A 21,521-nucleotide genomic window follows, 5' to 3' on the forward strand; every position below is an offset into this window, starting at 1 on the left:
TTACTGAAAATCAATTGTCCAAGTAATTTTTGTGAAGATCATACATTTGATTTAGATTTATGAACTATACATGCTATTCAAATAATTTTATAAAAACCGTATAGTTGATTAGATCATTGGAGCATCTTTGTCCTACATATTTTATATAACAATCACTCCTCACGTATTTCAAGAAATATCATTGAATATTATACTCACACATTGAGCTTCAACTTTTATCATATGAGTATGTATTAGGTTTCTATTGTACTCACTAGATTTGTGTACAAGCATTTGAATTTTTACAGAAATTGTAATTTTATTTTGTATTTACTGTTTGGGTAGTGAACCGGGCATTTAGATTGTAAGTTTGTAATTATAGTTTTCAAAATTAGAACTTAAAGGACTTAATTTTTGAAAATACCCAATTCACCCTCCATTTGGGATAACACCGTATTTCACATTATATATATGTAAATTATCTGGGAAATTTGATGTTTAAATTGAGAAAAACCCTGGAAACATATTTATTTTTATTTTTTAGGGAAAATATAATCTTCACAGACAGTCAGCATATTACAGAATAGCACTCACTTGTATCGCATGAGTATAAATACTTTATTACAAATATTAGTGTGTCAGATTATTTTGTGGTCACACAGATCAAGCATGTTTTTATAACAAATTTTTAGATCAATAAACAGTACATAACTATGATATTTTCAGTATATTGTGATAATTCAGTCAACCCAGATGCCATGATGATTCAGCCAGCCCAGATGTCGTGTTAATTTAGCTGGCTTAGATGCCGTGATAATTCAGCAGGCTCAGATGCCGTGCGAGCCCAGATGTCGTGTTAATTTAGTTGGCCCAGATGCCATGATAATTCAGCAGGCCCAGATGCCGTGCGAGCCCAGATGTCGTGTTAATTTAGCTGGCCCAGATGCTGTGATAATCCAACTGGCCCAAATGCCGTGATATTTTAGCCGGCCCAAATGCCATGATATTTCAGCCAGCCCAGATGCCGTGATTAGATATATTTATAACAGTTTGTTAAGAAACATTATTATGACAGCTTTTACACAAAACCATGAAACAGTTATATTATAGTTATTTATGAAATGTACTATATGATAGTAGAACCTGAATGACTTAGTTTAGTTTCAAAGCACGGTACTGTAGCTATCAGTTCATATTAGTGCCACCATACGTCTCAGATAGAGTGTTGGTGAATGGATAGTTGATTAAGCTCAGTGTAGTAATGTGCTCCCCTGGTAGTCCGAACCAAGCTGGGCAAACCAGTCGTACTTACAGATGAGTCTTAGCATGGTAGGCCAACCATTGCTAGGTCCCACCTAAGAGCTGCACAACCAAATCATATAGGGGTAATACATGATATTAGCTAGCTATCCATCTAGGGGTGAGTTTCAGTATTATACAGATATGGCAAATCATTTATATGCATATAGAAATTTCAGTATTATACAATTATAGCAGACGATTTATATGCATACAGAAATTTCAGTATTATACAAATATAACAGACAGTTTATATGCATATAGAAATTTAAGTATTATACAGATGTAACAGACGATTTATATGCATATAGGAATTTTAGTATTATACAGTTATAGCAGATGATTTATATGCATATAGAAATTTCAGTATTACACAGTTATAGCATACGATTTATATGCATATAGAAATTTCAGTATTACACAGTTATAGCAGACGATTTATATGCATACAGAAATTTCAATATTATACAGATATAACAGACGATTTATATGCATACATAAATTTATTATGACACAGAACGTTATGTTGAAATTGAAATATGATTTCTTCAGACTTATACAGAACAGATTTTTCCATGACTTATCAGTACAGTAAATTATGTTATAGTTAATTATGTACAATATATGTGTGCAACACAATAGAACTTATGTGCCACACACTGATGCTAATCTATCCCACTTACTAAAAGGTGTCTCACCCCAGAATTCAAACATTTCAGGGAACCCAGATGGACGAGCGAAGCGAGCTCCGAGATAAAGGAGGTTTTAGTACTGCCTTAGTTGTAGGGTAAGTATTTGAGTTAGAAGAGGGATTTTGTGTAAGTCCCTAGAATATTCTATGGATTTTTGGGGATGTATATGTATAATTATGAAGTTAGTAGGACTCTGGTATTGTGTATAAGATCCAAGTAGATCATGTTTTCCGTTGTACAGTTGATATGAATTTATGAACAGGTATATCCCCAGTACCCCACTTGGGTCCGGGTTGACTTTGTTTATAGTTTGTGGTATCAAAGATTATTAAGTAAAATGGAAAATATATATATAGCCAGAATTTTCGGGGCATTACAATGTGGTCTCAGAGCCTAGGTTGCTAGATTCTGTGGACTTTAGTGCACAGCGGAAAGCAATACCAAACTATAGGAATATATTTTGAAGAAGATAGGAAATAAGTACAATAGGATTTTAGTGAGTCGATGTTGGAAGTTAAGATGAGAATTTAGGGTTTTGTTTCGCAGTCTGGAGGTAGGAACTTCGCGGTGGTTTCTGTGATTTTCCTGGAATGATGATTTTAGGAAAACCATGGTAAACTATCGTCGGATTTTGTTTCTAAATTGCAGGACTAAATCTTAAATTGAGAATAAGGACGTTAGGTTAATTGGTTATATGAGGGTTTTAGTTAGATAAATGTATTAGTCATGTTATGAAGTTAGAATTCTAAGATTATAATGTTCTATTTTCAGGATGGACCCTGAGAATGATAATACGAATGTTGGTGGGGGTAATGAAGCAGACCCTTCCAGTATGGGCGGCGGTGATTCTGATACAATCCTACGCAGCGTTGCTCAGTAGGTTATGACTGAGATAGCATGGAGTTCTAGGGAGCAAGGATGCTCGTCAGTGGACCATGGCTGCACTATAAAGCAGTTCACCAGGATGAATCCTTCGACATTTTCAAGGAGTGCAGACCCGATTGTGGCTAAGAGCTAGGTCCAAAAGATTGAGAAGATACTAATAGTGTTGCACTGCATTGATGAACAAAGAGTTCTGTATGCCATATTCAAACTGATAGGAGAGGCTGAGCGTTGGTGGTTTGCTGTAAGACTCTTGGAGGAGCAGAGACTAGTACCTGTAGCCATGACTTGGAGCCAATTTAAAGAGATGTTTTTTTATCAATATTTCCTCGCCAGTACTAGAGAAGCTAAAATGGAGGAGTTCTTGAATCTGACCTAGGGCCACCTAATACTTCAGCAGTACGGGGTAAATTTTGTTGAGCTATCCCACTTTGCCCCGTACATAGTCCCTGATGAGGCAAAGAATGCAAGAAAATTTGAGAGAGGTTTAAGGTAAGAAATCTATGAGCAAGTGACAGTTTTGAAGGTGTAGGATTTTGCATAATTGGTAGATAGGGTCACCGTAGCAGAGATGAGCAGGCAGAGGGGTGTCGAGATACAAAGTCAGAGGAAGAGGCCTACTTCTCTTGGATTTCAAGTGGGTACTAGCCAGGGCCTATGGAGGAGAGGTAGATACAGCGGGGGACAGAAACAAGAGATGGGAAGTCGTGGGCTTCAAGGCGAGCAGACTTATTTTATTTGCCGTAGATGTGGTAGGAGGCACGTGGGAGAGTGCTCGATAGGGAGGAGTGTCTGCTATTAGTGTGGTAAACTAGGTCACTTGGCACGAGATTATTGTGCATAGCCGAGCAATGCTCCCGTTCCCAGACAATTCTGGGGAAACAATTAGTCACCCCGAGGTAGCTAGTAAAGGAATACCGTGCAAGCGCGGGTCTACGCATTGACACCAAGAGATGCTGAGGTGGCTGACGATGTGGTGACAAGTATTATTACCATGCTTTCAATTAAATCTATTATTTTATTTAATTCAAGGGCCACACACTTTTTTGTATCTACGGGTATATCAAGTTATGTGGGGTTGAAACTCAGTTGCTAGACACCAAATTATCAGTAGCCACACTGCTAGGATTAGTAGTGAGGTGTCAAAGGGTACTTAAAGGGTATCTAGTGAATATTCAAGGGAGAGTGCTACCAGATGACCTCGTAATGTTAGATATACATGGATTCGATATGATATTGGCAATCGACTGGTTAGCCGCCAACTATGCCAGCATCAACTGTCATCAGAAAGAGGTGGTATTCAGACCTTCTGGGGAGTAGGAGTTTAGATTTTTGGGTCGCGCATGCGTTCCTCACCACAGCTTGTAGTGTATCGAAGAATAATAGCATTTAAATAATAAAGAGGGAGAGAAATGGAATCAATAACTAAAGGAGGCAGTAGACTTCGTCGACGAATACAGGGATTTGTCGACGAAGGTTTTCAGGATCTCGTCAACGAGGTCCCGTCTCGTTGACAAGAAAATATCGAGCGAAGGATTGGGCTGCTTTGAATTTCATCAACGATGGGTAAGGTTTGTCGATGAATTTAATGAAGGACTCGTCGACGAGGTGACGTGTCTCATCTACGAATCTGGCCCTATAGGTAGTGAAAAATTGGATTTTTATCACATTTTCAGGCTTCTCTCTCTCTCTCTCTCCTACGGTCTCTCTCACTTCTCTCTTCGATTTTGGCCTCACCAATCACCGGATCAACGATCCAAAGCCACCACGACACTCCTGGTGAATTTCTCTGTAAGTCTGCCGGAGCGGATTGTTGGTGAAACGAAGTTGGATTTCATCTCAAATTCAGGGTAAGACCTTTTAGTCCATTTTTGGCCTTATGATAGTTATAGGAAATGATGTAGGCGAAAGAATACTGATATTCTGTTATGGAAAATGTTGTTTTCAAGGTGTTATGTAGGAGGCTTTGTGAGTGTTAGGCTAGTAAACCATAGGGGCTTTTCAGTAGTCAGGTAAGAGAAATATGCTATGCTACGTAATTTTAAAATATTATGCAGTTTATTAAATTATGAAAATTATGTATTAAAGTATGGTGTGGCTTGAAAATATGAATATAGTACGGAGATATGTTTTATAAATTTCAGTATCATGATTTTATGAATTTCAGTACCATGATTATACGAATTCTAGTGCCATGATTATACGAACTTCAGTACCATGATATACGAATTTCAGTACTATAATTATGAAGTTATCAGTGTTATGATTATACAGTTCTCAGCATTATGACGTATGAATTATAGTTACAGTTTATGCAGCATCATGGTTATTACAGTTATTTCAAAATCATGGTAAATCAGATAGTGTATATAGAGATATACTATATAAAATCAGACCCTGTTGGACTATGCAGTTACAGAGCACAGTACCGTTGCTACAGATATTATGTTATGTTATGAGTGCAACCACCTATTTAGATAATACGTGGTAGTAGGTCGATCACTTAGGCCCTTGACGTGGACAGGCTCCCCATCAAATATGGGTTGAGGTGGGCAGATCAGACCGATGGAGTATAGTGATATACCATGGTCGGCCAGCCAGTGCAGATCCCGCCTATGGGCCGCACAATATTGTCATAAGGGGTTAAATCATGATACACAGTTATCCATAGGGAAAGTTTTTAGTTACTATTACATATATACAGATTTACAGATAGGGAACATACGTGAAATTAGGATAGCTTCCCAAGAGGGGGGTGAATTGGGAATTTAAAAACTTTCTTTTCAATTCCTTTTAAGAATACTTAACTTCTTTTATTGTTTAACCAATTCTTTTACTTGTTTGTTTAATTTATCAAACACACAATAACTTGGTTTCTTTTATACAATCAACAACACAAGTACTTAAACAACTAAATCACCAATCAACCTTTCAATCAACCACACTATCCAAACTAATCAAACACAATTTGAAAGCAAACAACCAAACCAAAATTAGTAGTAAGAAATTAGGATGGTTGTTTGTTTATGTATGCCTTATAAATATGAATCAAGCCCTGTAGTTGAATGAAATGCCTGTTAAAATAAATTTGCTTCTTTTATATGATTTACAACCACACATCCACACTCTTCCCAAAATTCAGAATTCAAGTAAACTCTTAGTTAATTTTATTTGGGTGTTTTAACCAAGTAACGTACACCCGTATGGTTTCCACAAAGTATGGTTTAGCTAACGTACTCCCTTTTGGTTTCGGCAACCCAAATCAAAATTAAACTTTAAGTTTGTTTGATTTCCAAATATATGTAGTGTATATGATTTCAAACTTAAACCATCCACGCAATATAAATATGTTGAAAATAAAGAGTAAGGGAAAGAGAGAGTGAGACACAAGATTTTACGAGGTTCGGCTTCAACAAAGCCTACGTCCTCGCCTTTGGAAAAACCACTAAAGGATTCACTAAACCTGTTCCTTTACCGAGTGGAACAATACCTTTACACACTCCTTCAGAAGGCTAGAGCAGCACCTCTCTAAGCGATAATCCCTCGCCTAGCCAACGATCTAGAAAACCTGGAATCGTCACAATCTACAAGAATATAATATAAATTCTACGCACAAAAAATACTCCCAAAATTTAGAGCAGGTTGTACAAATTGAGATGTAAATTGTACTTCAAAAAACCAAAGCAAAATAGAATATATGAAGCTCTAAAGTTTTTAGAAGTCACCAATGGTTCGTTTAAAAGAGAAATGGAATTGCAACCCGGAACCAAACTTTGATATTTTCAATCTACCAAAATTGTAGAATTCCTCTCCAGCAAAAGATGTGAGCAAAGAAGAACTTCAGAAGAATTTCAGCACAAGATGAATTTCAAATTTTTTCTCATTTCTCTCTTTTCTTGTGTTTTCTGTATTGTGTTTTTTTCATTACCCAAAGAGGTATTTATAGGCAATTTAAAAGATCAACTTCCACGTCAAATTAGGTAAACTTTGAAAAAACATTTAATTTGTTGACTAAATTTTGAATTTCAAAATTTTGAAAGATTAACATTCACATCAAATCAGGTAAACTTTGAAAAAACATTAAAATTGTTGACTAAATTTTGAAAGATGTTGTCCATATCAAATTAGGTAAATTTTGAAAAAACATTAAATTGTTGATTAAATTTTGAAAGATGTTGTCCATATCAAATTAGGTAAACTTTGAAAAAACATTAAATTGTTGATTAAATTTTAAAATTCAAAATTTTAAAAGAAGCTTCCGATTGAGATCTAAAATTTGCTCACGTGGCAGTCGTCTGCCACGACATGGCAGTCATCTGTCATAGTTAAAATTTAAACCCAAAATACTTTTATTAAACACTTTAACTTACCAGTCGTCTGTCCATAGACAGACAGTCATCTATCGTGCTTATCAGAAACTTACTTTTTTTATTTTGAACACTTTCCTTCCTTTAAGACCTTTGTTACTTTAATTTCAAAAACATGTTTTAAACTCTTTAAAATAAAGTGTTTCTTAGTTTCTTTTGTTTTTATAAGAGCTTCACATATCTAAATGACATTTGGTTTTGAAGTACTTACAATAGTTCTTCTAATTATGGTCTTCTTAAATCCTTCACCCTCCTTCAGCCTTTTGAGAATCACTTTTGACTTTGGGTTTGTTTGCCCTTATGCTTCTTCATTTGTCATTCATTACCTTCAATATTCTGAGGAGCTTTCACTAGAATAACATTGAACTTCAACTTATCAACCTTGAGAGTTCTTTTACCTAAAACACATCACTTAACATCATATGTTAAAGCATCCTTCATTTTGTTATCATCAAAACAGGATTGAAAAGTCCAGTTAAGTCAACAATACGTATGTACACTAGAAGTATTTTGGATAATAACCTACACTACTGTTATGGTAAGCAACGTGGAAAGAGTGGTGGATTTTATTACTTAAACTGTATTTACATATTCAGTTATACATGAATATATGAAAACATATTTTCATAATGTTGTAGCTCATTTGCCACACACTAGTGATAGCATATTTCGTCTTACTGAGTGTTGGCTCATCCCAGTGTTGAATCATTTTTCAGGTGATCCAGGTAGGCGAGCGGACTAGGCTCGCAGATAGAGGGGCTTCAGTAGTGCCCTGTCAGTAGAGAATGAGCATATTTTTGGGAATGTTTTTGTATAGCCCTCACCAGTTGAGGATATTTTGGGAACAGTGATATATGTAAATTATGGGAAACCTGTTAGCACTCTGGTATTGTATATAATTATATATGGATATGTTTATTTGATTTATGCTTCTTGCTTCTTAGGTTAATGATTGGGTTTTCCCTAGTATGGTATCAGAGCATGAAGAGTGTCATTGTAAAAAAAAAAAAAAAAACATGGAAATTAAGCAGGTCGTTACACAGCTAGTGTCAGCTATTCAAGCGAGGAGGCTACTCCTGGACGGATGTTAGGGGTACATAGGTTGTGTGAAGGAAATGCCAAAGAAAGAATTGAAACTTACCGATATTCCAGTAGTGAAGGAATTTTCAGATGTCTTTCCATAGGAGCTACCTAGATTACCTCCTGATTGTGAGATTGAATTTGTCATTAAATTGCTACCAGGGACGGCACCGATTTCTAAAGCTCTTTATAGAATGGCTTCAACAGAATTGAAAAAACTAAAAGATCAGTTGCAGGAATTATTAAATAAGGGATTTATCAAACCTAGTGTATCACCCTGGGGAGCACCAATTTTATTTGTAAAGAAAAAACACGGGTCGATGAGGATGTGCATTGACTATAGAGAGATATATAAAGTAACAGTTAAGAACAAATATCCTCTTCCCCGTATTGATGACTTATTCGATCAGCTCTAGGGAACACGAGTCTATTCTAAGATTGATCTTCGCTCTGGGTACCATCAAGTGAAAGTCAAAGCATAGGATGCTTCCAAGACAGCATTCCAAACTCGGTATGACCACTATGAATTTTTGGTTATGCCATTCGGACTGATGAATGCTCCTGTTGCATTTATGGACTTGATGAACAAAGTTTTCCATCAGCACTTGGACCAGTTTGTAGTAGTTTTCATTGATGATATACTAGTCTATTCAAGGAGTCCCGAGGAGCATGAGACACATTTGAGGTAGGTACTTCAGATACTTAAAGAAAGGGAATTGTACGCTAAATTCAAGAAGTGTGAATTTTGGTTAGAGAAAGTTACATTCTTTGGGCATGTGGTATCCAGGGATGGTATCTCTGTAGATCCAAGAAAGATAGAAGCGGTGGTAATTGGGTGAAACCAAGGAATGTTCAAGAGATCAGGAGTTTCTTTGGATTGACGGGATATTATTGCCAATTCGTAGAGGGATTTTCTAGGCTATTAGGGCCTCTGACACGACTAACAAGGAAGAATGTTAAGTTTGAATGGAATGATGAATGTGAGCATAGCTTCTAGGAATTGAAGCAACAACTCGTTACTGCACCAGTTTTGACTATTCCATCAGGAGATGGTGGATTCGTAATCTACAGTGATTCGTATCACAAGGGGCTCGGATGCGTACTAATGCAACAGGGGAAAGTTGTAGCCTATGCTTCTCGTCAACTTAAAGAGTATGAGAAGAATTACCCTACGCATGATTTAGAGTTGGCTATAGTGGTGTACGCATTAAATATTTGGAGTCATTATCTGTATGGTGGAAGGTGTGAAATATTTATAGATCATAAGAGTTTGAAATATTTCTTCATGCAGAAAGAACTAAATATAAGGCAGAGGAGGTGACTGAAATTGATTAATGATTATGATTGTACCATTAGTTACCACTTAGGGAAGGATAATGTGGTAGCTGATGCGTTAAGCAATAAATCAGGGTGCGCATCTGTATCAGCAATAGTAACTGCACCTCAGATCGGAATGGATTTAGAAAGATTTGGTGTAGAATTGGTAGAGGGTAGTCATCAGGCATTAATTGCTCATCTAGTACTTTAGCCGACTTTGTTGGAGAAAATTAAGATTGCATAAATGCAAGACGCGAAATTGGTAAAGATTAGAGATAGAGTGCAGAGTCGACATGGAGCTGATTTTAATATTTCAGATGATGGCAGTATGAGGTTTCGTAGTAGGTTGCGTGTACCTGATGAAGCCGGAATTAAAAAGATTATTTTTTAAGAGGCACATCGTTCTTTATATACAATACATCAAGGAAGTATGAAAATATATAGGAATTTGTGAATATCCTTCTAGTGGAGCAATATGAAAAGAGAAATTGCTGAATATGTAGAGCAATGTTTGACATGCTAGCAGGTGAAAGTTGAACAGCGGAGACTGGCGGGACCATTGCAACCACTTCACATCCCTGAATGAAAGTGGGAGCATATTTCTATGAACTTTATATCGGGTTACCACCGGCACTTCATGGATAGGACACCATCTGGGTAGTCATTGATAGATTGATGAAGACTGCCCATTTTCTTCCCATCAGGGTTAACTACTCCATGGGCAGATTGACAGAATTGTATATACATGAGATAGTCAGATTGCATGGAGTCCCTGTGTCCATCGTTTCTGACCGGAATCCACGTTTCATGTCTCAGTTTTGGAAAAGCTTATAGAGTGCTTTGGGATCCTAGTTGGCTTTTAGCACAACCTTTCATCCTTAAATTGATGGACAGACAGAGAGGACTATAAAAATACTAGAGGATATGTTGCGTGCCTGTGTGCTATATTTTGGAGGTAGTTGGATTTAGTACCTGCCACAAGTGGAATTTGCTTACAACAACAACTACCAAGCTAGTATTGGGATGGCCCCGTATGAGGCATTATATGGTCGGAGATGTCGATCTTCATTATGTTGGCATAAAATTGGAAAAAAGCAGATATTAGGGCCAGAAATGGTACAACGAGCTTCTAAGAAAATCAAACTTATTCGGGAAAGAATTAGAATATCTCAGAGCTGACAGAAAAACTATGCAAATACTCGTCAACGAGTGCTGGAATTTGATGTAGATGATAATGTGTTCTTGCAAATTGCACCAATGAAAGGGGTAATGAAATTTGGGAAGAAAGGTAAACTTAACACTAGGTATATTGGGTTGTTTAAGATATTGGAAAGAGTTGGCCCAATTGCCTACAGGTTAGCGTTATCCCCAGCGCTATCCAGAATCCATGATGTATTTCATGTGTCCATGTTAAAGAAATACGTTTTAGATCCATCTCATATAATAAGTTATGAGACGCTAGAGATTGGTGAGACCTTATCTTATGATGAAGTGCCCGTTCAGATCTTAGATAATAAAGTGCAAGAATTACGCACCAAGAAAATCTCACTAGTGAAAATACTCTGGAGGAATCATGCAATTGAGGAAGTTTCGTGGGAGTTAGAGGAGGAAATGCGTCAGAAGTACTCACATTTATTTAATTGGATCCAAGATTAGCCAGGGAAAGGTAACCGTTCAGGTAAGAAATCATGTATGTAAGTAGATTTTTGTGCAGGTTAATTAGTTGAATGTAATAGTTTTCTATTTTGATTGGTTTTATGAGAGTTTTGATTTAGTTATTGTAATCTCCCAGAGCCGTATATGTAACCACGGTATTCCTCCGCCATAAGTGAGGGTAATTAATAAAATTTCAGCATTTTTCCTTAAGATTGGTACTATAGATAGATGACAAATTTCGAGGACGAAATTTTTATAAGGAGGGGAGAATGTAGTGACTTAGAAAATAAGAATAATAAGAAAAAAAAAAAGAAAAGAGGAATTTGGTTTGGTGCAGACCAAATTGTCGACGGTTTGGAGGGGGAGTAGAAAACTGTCGACGATTTTGTTATTATCGCGACACGGTTAAGGGTAAAATGGTGAAAAGGTTTGGTTAAAAGCCACACCGTCGACGGTTTTGTCTGGTAGTGGCTTATATGTAAGGTCATGCAAGCCATTTCATATACACAAATCAAAAACTCTCTCTTTCTCTCTCTTAAGGTTGTAGCTCTCACTCCTTCTCTCCTTAAATTCTTGCCTGATTTTGGCCCAAATCAGCTGATAAACGTGATTTCGAGATCTCGGTGGTTATTCTCTACAGTTTAACCGGAGTAATTTTGTGAATCGAACATTTCGGGCACCACTACAAAACCAGGGTAAGGATGTTATTTTTAAAAGTTTAGCTAGTTATTGGTAATATATAGGCCTAGGTATGTTGAATGACTAATATTCTGGGGTTAAGTTGATTGAATTAGGGTTTACAAATGCAGGCTTTGTGCGGGCGCCGCAGGCATAGTGTTGGATTCGCTGCAGGCATAGTTCTAGGAAACAGGTAAGGAGATAGATTATATTAGGTATTTTCAGAAAATTTATCGTTTAAAAAAAACAGTATTTGATTCAGAAATTATATATATAAATTATTTGGGAAATCTAATGTTTGAACTAAGGAAAACCCTGGAAACAGATTTATTGTTATTTTTCAGAGAACATATAATCTTCCTAGATAGTCAGCATATTATAGAATAGCACTCACTTGTGTGGCATGAGTATAAATACTTTATTCAGGCGACCTAGATGTCGTGATAATTCAATCAGCTCAGATGCCGTGATAATTCAACTGGCCTAGATGTTGTGATAATTCAACTGGCCCAGATGTCGTGATAGATCAGTCGGCTCAGACACCGTGATATTTTAGCTGGCCCAGATGCCGTGATAATTCAGTAGGCCCAGATGCCATGATATTTCAGCCGGCCCAGATGCCGTGATACTTCAGCCAGCCTAGATGTCGTGATTAGATATATTTATAATAGTTTATTTAGAAACATATTCATGACATATTTTATGCAGAACCATGAAATAGTTATATTACAGTTATTTATGAAATGTACTATATGATAGCAGAACCCAGATAGCTTAGTTTAGTTTTAGAGCACGATACCGTAGCTATCAGTTCATATTAGAGTCACCACACGTCTCAAATAGAGTGTCGGTGAATGGATAGTCGATTAAATCTAGTGTAGTAGTGTGCCCCCAGCAGTCCGGACCAGGCTGGCCAGACCAATCGTACTTACAGACGAGTCAGTTTTGGCATAGCATGGTAGGCCAACCATTACTAGGTCCCGCCTATGGGCTGGACAACCCAATCATGTAGGGGTAATACATGATATCAGCTAACTATCCATCCAGGGGTGAATTTCAATATTATAAAGATATAGCAGATGATTTATATGCATATAGAAATTTCAGTATTATACAGTTATAACAGATGGTTTATATGCATATAGAAATTTCAGTATTAAATAGTTATAGCAGACCATTTATATACATACAGAAATTTCAGTATTATACAGATATAGCAGACGATTTATATGCATATAGAAATTTCAATATTATACATATATAGCAGACAATTTATATGTATGTAGAAATTTTAGTATTATACAGTTATAACAGATGATTTATATGCATACATAAATTTCAATATTATACAATTATAGAAGATGATTTATATGCATACAAAAATTTCAATATTATACAGATATAGCTGATGATTTATATGCATACATAAATGTATCCCTGACTTATTAGTACAGTAAATTATGTTACAATTAATTATGTACAGTATATGTGTGTAACACAATAGAACTTATGTGCCACACACTGATGTTAATTTATCCCACTTACTGAGAGGTGGCTCACCCCAGAATTCAAATATTCAGGAAACTCAAACAGACGAACAGAGTGAGCTCCGAGATAGAGGAGGTTTTAGTACTACCCTAGCTACAGGGTAAGTATTTGTGTTAGAAGAGGGTTTTTGTGTAAGTCCCTAAAATACTCTATGAATTTTTGGGGATGCATATGTATATTTATGAAGTTAGTGGGACTCTGGTATTGTGTATAAGATTCAGGTATATCATGTTTTCCACTGCACAATTTATAAGTATTTATGAATAGGTATATCCCCGATACCCCACTTGGGTCTAGGTTGACTTTGTTTACAGTTTGTGGTATCAGAGATTATTAAGTAAAATGGAAATATATATAACCAGAATTTTTGGGACGTTACATATATACACAGACATGATGAAATATGATGAACATCCATGAGTTATAGACGAGCTGTGCTATTTACACATGGATACTCATGAGCTTGACTTTATTTATGAGAAGTGAAAGCTTTTGTAAAGATATTATTATGTAAACTGAGAGGTGGAAATGGGAACCCGGTTGGTTAATGATATGAGAGTACGGTACCGTTACTAGTGATTGAGTTAGTGTAGCCACACAGCTCGGGGAGCGTGTTGGTAATGGAAGTTGATTGAACCTTTGGAGAGATGTTGACTGTCCTTGGGTTTGGACTAGGATGCGGTGGGTCAATCATACTATAAACAAGGTATTTTGACTTAATCTGATAGGCCAACCAGAGTTAAGTCCCACCTTCGGGCCGCACAACCCGGTCATGTAAGGTTACTACATGACGATGATGTGAATAGGTTCTTCATTACAGACGCGATATACTCATATGATTGTACTTTGGCAGTTATGTTATTTTGAACACAGAAATATTTACTGAGTGTGATCATATTTACGAGAAAAATATATGTAAACGTATATATATATATATATATATATATGTATATGTATATGGAAATGAGTACAATTTCTATGATTTCTCAGTTAAGTTAGTTTTTATACGAACATGATATGATACACTAAAACTCATTTGCCACACACTGATAATAATTTATTCTCGCTTACTGGGAGGTGTCTCACCCCAAGAATTTTTAAAGATTTAAAGAAGTCCAGGACGCCAGGCGGAGCGAGCTCCAAGATAGCAGAGGTTTAGATTTCCATAGTTCAGGGTATGTTTTATTTTGGGACTTGGGGGGGGGGGGTATGTTTGTATGTATATTTTTGGAGTTTTTAGTACTCTGGTATTGTACATAAAGTGTAGGTATATTATGTTTTCCGCTGCATAGTTAGAATGTGAATATAGATAGGGGGATCCCCAGTACCCCACCTTGGGCCTGGGTTGTCTAGTTGATTATTAATAGGGTATCAAAGGTATATGACCTTAAAAAAACAACAACAACAACAACAACAACAAAAATAGGGCATCACAAATGTGGTATCAGAGCCTATGTTGTTTGGTTCTACAGACTTAAGCGGATACAATACCAGAGTATAAGAATGGATCTTGATGAGGGTAGGAAATGGGTAGAGTAAGAATCTAGCAAGTCATTATTGGAAGATAAATAGAATCTTAGGTTTTGGTTTTGAAGCTTGGAAGTAGAAATCCATTGACGGTCTTTTGTGATTTTCTTGCAATGACGGTTTCAAGAAAATTATGGCAAACCATTGACGGTTTCGCGTCTGAGTAAAGAGACTGAGACTTGGGATGTTAGTGGGTGGAAAAAAGGCTGAAAATTTTGTGGATGTTAAATTATTTCCTTAGATTGATGATAGTGCTCCTCACATTAAGAAATTAAAATTCTAAAATTGTTTTTGTTTTATTTTTAGGATGGACCCTAGAAATAGCAACGCTTATGTTGGAGGTGGTGACGATGCGGGGCCTTCTAGTATAGGTGGCAGTGATTCTGATGCAGCCATGCATAGTGTTGCTCAGCAGGTGATGACTGAGATAGAACGGAGCTTTAGAGAGCAGGGTCACCTGCCAGTGGATTAGAGCTGCACTATAGAGCAGTTCACCCGAATGAATCCTCCGGCCTTTTCAGGAAGTGCAGACCCGATTATGTTAGAGAATTGGATACAAGAGATTAAAAAGATCCTGACACTACTACGCTACACCGATGAGCAAAGAGTTATGTATGCCACGTTCAGACTGAAAAGGGAGGCTGAGCGTTGGTGGTCTACAGTGAGGCTCCTAGAGGAGCAGAGACCTATACCAATAGCCCTGACTTGGGGAAGGTTTAAGGAGATCTTTTTCGACCGTTATTTTCCCTCCTCCGTCAGAGATGCAAAGATGGAGGAGTCTTTGAATTTGACTCAGGGACATCTGACAGTGCCACAGTATACTGCTAGATTTGTGGATCTATCTCGTTTTGCCCCATTCATGATCCCAAATGAGTTCAAGAAGGCACAGAAATTTGAAAGAGGGCTAAGACAGGAGATGTATGAGTAGGTAGCGGTTCTACAGAATGTGAGATTTTGCTGAGCTGGTAAATAAAGCCACCGTAGTGGAAGCCAGTCGACATAGGGGTATGGGAGGACAGAGTCAGAGGAAGAGGCCTACGCCTCCAAGTTTTCAGGAGAGCACTAGTCGGGGCCAGCGGAGGAGACATGATGTGGTCTAGTGATAGGCAGGGGACACCAAGTTCCTTAGGGCAATCCAACACCTCCTACTTGCCCTTGATGCTACAGGAAACATTCAGGAAAGTGTCGGGTTGGGGTAGTCACCTGCTACCGATGCGAATGGTCGGGCAATATGGCGCGGAATTGTCGTGTGCCCCTGAGCTGTGCACTTGCTCCTTGACCATACTGAGGAAATAACCTAGCACCCCGAGGCGACCAATAGAGGAATACTGCCCCGGCGTGGGTCTATGCACTAACCCCAGGAGACGCAGAGGTAGCAGGCGACGTGGTGACAAGTATCATTTATATTATGTCATATAAAGCTACTGTTTTGTTTGATTCAGAGGCGACACATTCATTTGTGGCTCGGGATTTTGTTAAGTTATATGGGATAGAAACTCAACCACTGGATGTTAGTCTATCAGTGGCTACACCGATGGGGACCATAGCAGTGTGTAGGAGGGTACTTTAAAATTTTTCGATCAATATTCAGGGAATGTCACTGCCTGCTAATCTAGTGGTTCTCGATATGCATGGGTTTGACATGATTCTAGGGATGAATTGATTAGCTGCCAACTATGCCAGTATTGACTGCCATAAGAAAGAGGTAGTCTTCGGACCTTTAGGTGAGCAGAAATATCGATACGTGGGGATGCGTGTGCATTCCTCACCGCATATGTTATCAACTATTCAGGTAAGGAGATTTCTCCTAGAGGGATTCCAAGGGTCCTTAGCTTGTGTGAAAGAAGTACCGATAGGGGAATTAAAGTTAGTAGATATCCCGATAGTGAGGGATTTCCCTAATGTATTTCCAGAGGATTTGTCGGGATTGCCTCCCAATTGAGAAGTTGAGTTTGTGATTAATTTACCTCCAGGGACGACGTCGATCTCTAAGGCTCTGTACAGAATGGCCCCAAAAAAATTGAAAGAATTGAAAAAACAATTGCAAGATTTGCTGGACAAGGATTTATTAGGCCCAGTGTGTCACCTGGGAAGCTCTAGTACTCTTTGTGAAAAGGAAAAATGGGATGATGAGGATGTGTATTGACTACAGGGAGATAAATAAAGTAACAATTAAGAATAAGTATCCTCTTCCCCATATTGATAATCTGTTTGACCAGCTCCAGGGAACACGGGTATTCTCTAATATTGATCTTCAATCCGGGTACCATCAGGTGAAGGTCAAGGCGGAGGATGTTCCAAAGACAGCATTCCAAACTCGATATGGCCATTATGAGTTTCTGGTTATGCCATTCGGATTGACGAATGCTCTTGCTGTATTCATGGACTTGATGAATAGGGTTTTCCATCAGTACTTGGATCAGTTTATTGTGGTTTTATCGATGATATTTTGGTATATTCAAAGAGCCCTAAGAAGCATGAGGACCATTTGAGGATAGTTCTTTAGACGCTGAAAGAAAGAAGGTTGTATGCAAAGTTCAAGAAGTGTGAGTTATGGTTAAATCAAGTCACTTTCCTCGGACGCGTGATATCCAGGGGTGGCATTTCTGTGGATTCGAGTAAGATTGAGGCAGTAGTGGACTGGGAAAAATTGAAAAATGTGCAGAAAGTTAGGAGTTTCTTGGGGTTCACAGGATACTATCGCCGGTTTGTAGAGAGATTCTCTAAATTGTCAAGTCCTTTGACAAAGTTGACTAGGAAAAGTGTAAAGTTTGATTGGACTGATGAATGTGAACAGAGTTTTCAAGAGTTAAAGTAGCGACTTATCACTGCATCGATTTTGACAATACCTTTGGAAGAAAAAGGTTTTGTAATTTACAGTGATGCATCACAAAAAGGGCTTGGTTGTGTGCTGATACAACAGGGGAAAGTGGTAGCTTATGCTTCTCGACAGCTTAAAGAGGATGAAAAGAATTACCCTACACATGATCTAGAATTAGTAGTAGTGGTATATGCATTGAAAATTTGGAGGCATTATCTATATGGTGTAAAGTGCGAAATATTTACAGATCATAAGAGTTTAAAATATTTCTTCATATAGAGGGAGTTGAATATGAGGCAGAGGAGGTGGCTAGAGCTAATCAAAGATTATGATTGTACCATTAGTTACCACCCAAGGAAAGCAAATGTGGTAGCTGATGCCTTGACTCGGAAATCAGGGAGGGCCTAAATGTCAGCAATGATGACTCAGCATCCGATCCAAATGGATTTAGAAAGGCTTAGTATGGAGTTGGTAAAGGGAAATCAACAGTCCCTCATTGCTAATCTGGTACTTCAGCCCACCTTATAAGAAAGAATTAAAACTGTCGAAATTAAAGATGCAGAATTATTAAAGATTATGGCTAAAGTGCAGAATGGTCAGGGTGCAGATTTTAATATCTTGGAGGATGGAGCTATGAGGTTCCATACCAGACTTTGTGTACCTTCTGATGATGAGATCAAAAGAATTATCCTAGAGGAAGCACATCGATCCATTTATACAGTGCACCCTGGAAGCACTAAGATGTATAGGGATCTACTGGAGTCTTTTTTGGTTGAGTAATATAAAGAAAGAAATCGTTGAATATGTGGAGCAATGTTTGACATACCCGCAGGTAAAAGCTGATGATTAGAGAGCGGTGGGATCGTTGCAATAACTTCACATCCCCAAATGGAATTTGGAGCACAATTCAATCGATTTCGTCACAGGATTACCGTTGGCACTTCATGGACAGGATGCTATATGGGTAGTCATGGATCCATTAATGAAGACTGCCTACTTTTTCCCCATCATAGTTAACTACTCCATGAGTAGATTGGTAGATTTGTACATACAGGAGATAGTTAGACTGCATGGCGTACCAGTGTCCATACTTTTGGATCGAGACCCACAGTTCACATCTCAATTTTGGAAGAATTTGCAAAGAGCCATGAATTCTCAACTAATGTTTAGTGCAACATTTCATCCTCAGATAGATAGGACCATACAAATATTGGAGGATATGTTACGGGCTTGTGTGTTAGACTTTGGTGGTAGTTGAATTTGGTACATGCCACTGGTTGAATTTGCTTATAATAACAGCTACCATACTAGCATTGGGATGACCTCATATGAAGCGTTGTATGGTCAAAGGTTCCGAACTTTGTTATATTGGAATGAAATCGGTGAAAGGTAGATTTTGGGGCCAAAGTTGGTACGGCAGACTTTTGAGAAAATCAGATTATCAGAGATAGAATCAAAACAACTTAGAATCGACAAAAAAGTTACGCCGACACTCGCCGACGAGAGATGGAGTTTGATGTAGGGGATCACATATTCTTGAGAGTTGCACAGATGAAATGGATTATGAGACTTGGGAAAAAGGGTAAGCTAAGCCCTAGGTATATTGAACCATTTGAAATCTTGGAAAGAGTTGGTCTAGTTGCCTACATGTTAGCATTACCTCATGTATTGTCTAGAATCCACAACGTATTCCATGTATCTATGTTGAAGAAGTACGTCCTAGATCCTTCACACATGATCAGTTATGAAACACTAGAACTTAGAGATACCCTGTCATAAGAAGAAGTGTCAGTGCAGATTTTAGATCGGAAAGAACAGGAACTCAGCACTAAAAGGTTCTCACTAGTAAAAGTACTCTGACGCAGCCACGCAATTGAAGAAGTTTTATGGGAATTGGAGGATAAGATGCGTCAGAAATACTCGCACCTATTCAGCGAGGCCTAGAGTTGAGATAGATTATTTTGTTTATTGACCTGTACGGTATAGGGTAGTTAGTGTTTTTGGTTTTAGGTTATAAATGGTTTTGGGAGAATTTCTATTTATGTGATTGATTGTAATCTTCCAAGACCTCTATTGTTACCATGGTATTCCTCCGTCATAAGTGAGGGTTATTCATAAAATTTCAATGGTTTTTCCCCTAAATGATAGTAAAGCATCAAGTAGCAAATTTCGAGAACGAAATTTCCATAAGGAGGGGAGAATGTAACGACCCCAAAAATAGTTATACAATATTAGTGGAATGATCCTAATAATAATAATAATAATAATAATAATAATTAATTCTTATTAAATTAAATTAATTAAATGAATAATATGATATATATATATATATATATATAAATCAAAGATTCAATGAAATTTTCAATTAGAGTAACCCCCCCATAGAACCGATTTCAGCTCTTTCTCTCTCTCTCTCATCACGCTCCCTCACTTTTTCTCTCCTTAATTTCTTTCCTGATTCTTGGCCTATTGAAGAACGGAAAATACCATTAGATTCCATTCTCGGCCACCAACATTTTAACCGGAATGGATTCGTGATTAAGGCATCATAGGCACCACTCCTGGAATAAGGTAAACTCTCTCTCTCTCCTCAATTTCTCTCAAATCTTCAACTGAATCGACGATTAGACACCACCATGAGGTCCCGACTTTGATTCTGAGCAAGTTAATCAGGGCAGATTTTTGTTTTTGGGATCCTAAGCACCACTCCAAGGCTAAGGTGAGGAGTATAAATTATGATTTTTATTTTAAAAATTAACCAATTAAATTATAGTATTTGATTATATTAGATTTTTGGAAATATTCCTAAGATTTAATTAAACTACAAGATTTGATTATATTAGATTTTTGGGGAATATTTTGGAATTAAGTTAAACTGTAGAGATTTGATTAAATAGAATTTTTAGGGAATATGTTGGAATTAAGTTAAATTACAGGAATTTGATTAAATTCAATTTTTGAAAATATTTTTGGAATTAGATTAAACTGCGGGGATTTGATCATATTGGTGTTTTTAAATATGTTAGAAATTAAATTTAAATATAGGAAGAGGATCATAATCGCGTTTTTTATTAGAATCTAACCAGTTAATTAGAGTACGTGGGCCTAGGAAATGTTAAAATAATTATAATTTCGGGGTAGAGCTAATTAAACGTAGGCATGTGAATACAGGGATTTGTGCGATCGCCGCAGGCATCGGTTTAGGATCCTTGTAGACACGTTCTCAGTAAATAGGTAAGGGGAATTAAATTATATCAGGAATTTCTAAAAACTAATTGATTAAATTAAAGTATGATATGAAAATATTATATGTGATATTCTGACTTATCAGACATATAAGAAGTAATAGTTTTAGGACTATCCTTTGTTTTACTGGATAATTATTATATTGTCAGATATTACTAAAAAACCTGTGTGACATGAGAAAGGATTTTGATTACTGTAAAATGAATATGTGAATATATTATATGATAAGACATGATTTATGTTGAGATAAAAACATATATATTTTAAATAGATATGTTGATATGAGATATGCACAGATATGTTTTACACTGATATAATAATATGAGTTATATATATAGATATGTTTAATCCAAATATGTTGAGATGAGATATATACAAACTAGTTTTATCAGATATGATGAAATGTGATATATATACAGACACGAATTT

The 21,521-nt window shown here is 37.1% G+C and overlaps 1 protein-coding gene across 1 annotated transcript; it reads left to right on the forward strand.

The window, feature by feature from the left end:
* Positions 1-15,524: 15,524 nt before the first annotated feature.
* On the forward strand, positions 15,525-15,953 carry LOC131148066 (uncharacterized). The gene has a single exon (XM_058097802.1). It carries the CDS (start codon positions 15,525-15,527, stop codon positions 15,951-15,953), a length of 429 nt encoding a protein of 142 aa, XP_057953785.1.
* The last annotated feature ends 5,568 nt before the right edge of the window (positions 15,954-21,521 follow it).

Source organism: Malania oleifera, chromosome 2, assembly GCF_029873635.1.
Source record: "Malania oleifera isolate guangnan ecotype guangnan chromosome 2, ASM2987363v1, whole genome shotgun sequence".
Lineage (NCBI taxonomy): Eukaryota > Viridiplantae > Streptophyta > Magnoliopsida > Santalales > Ximeniaceae > Malania > Malania oleifera.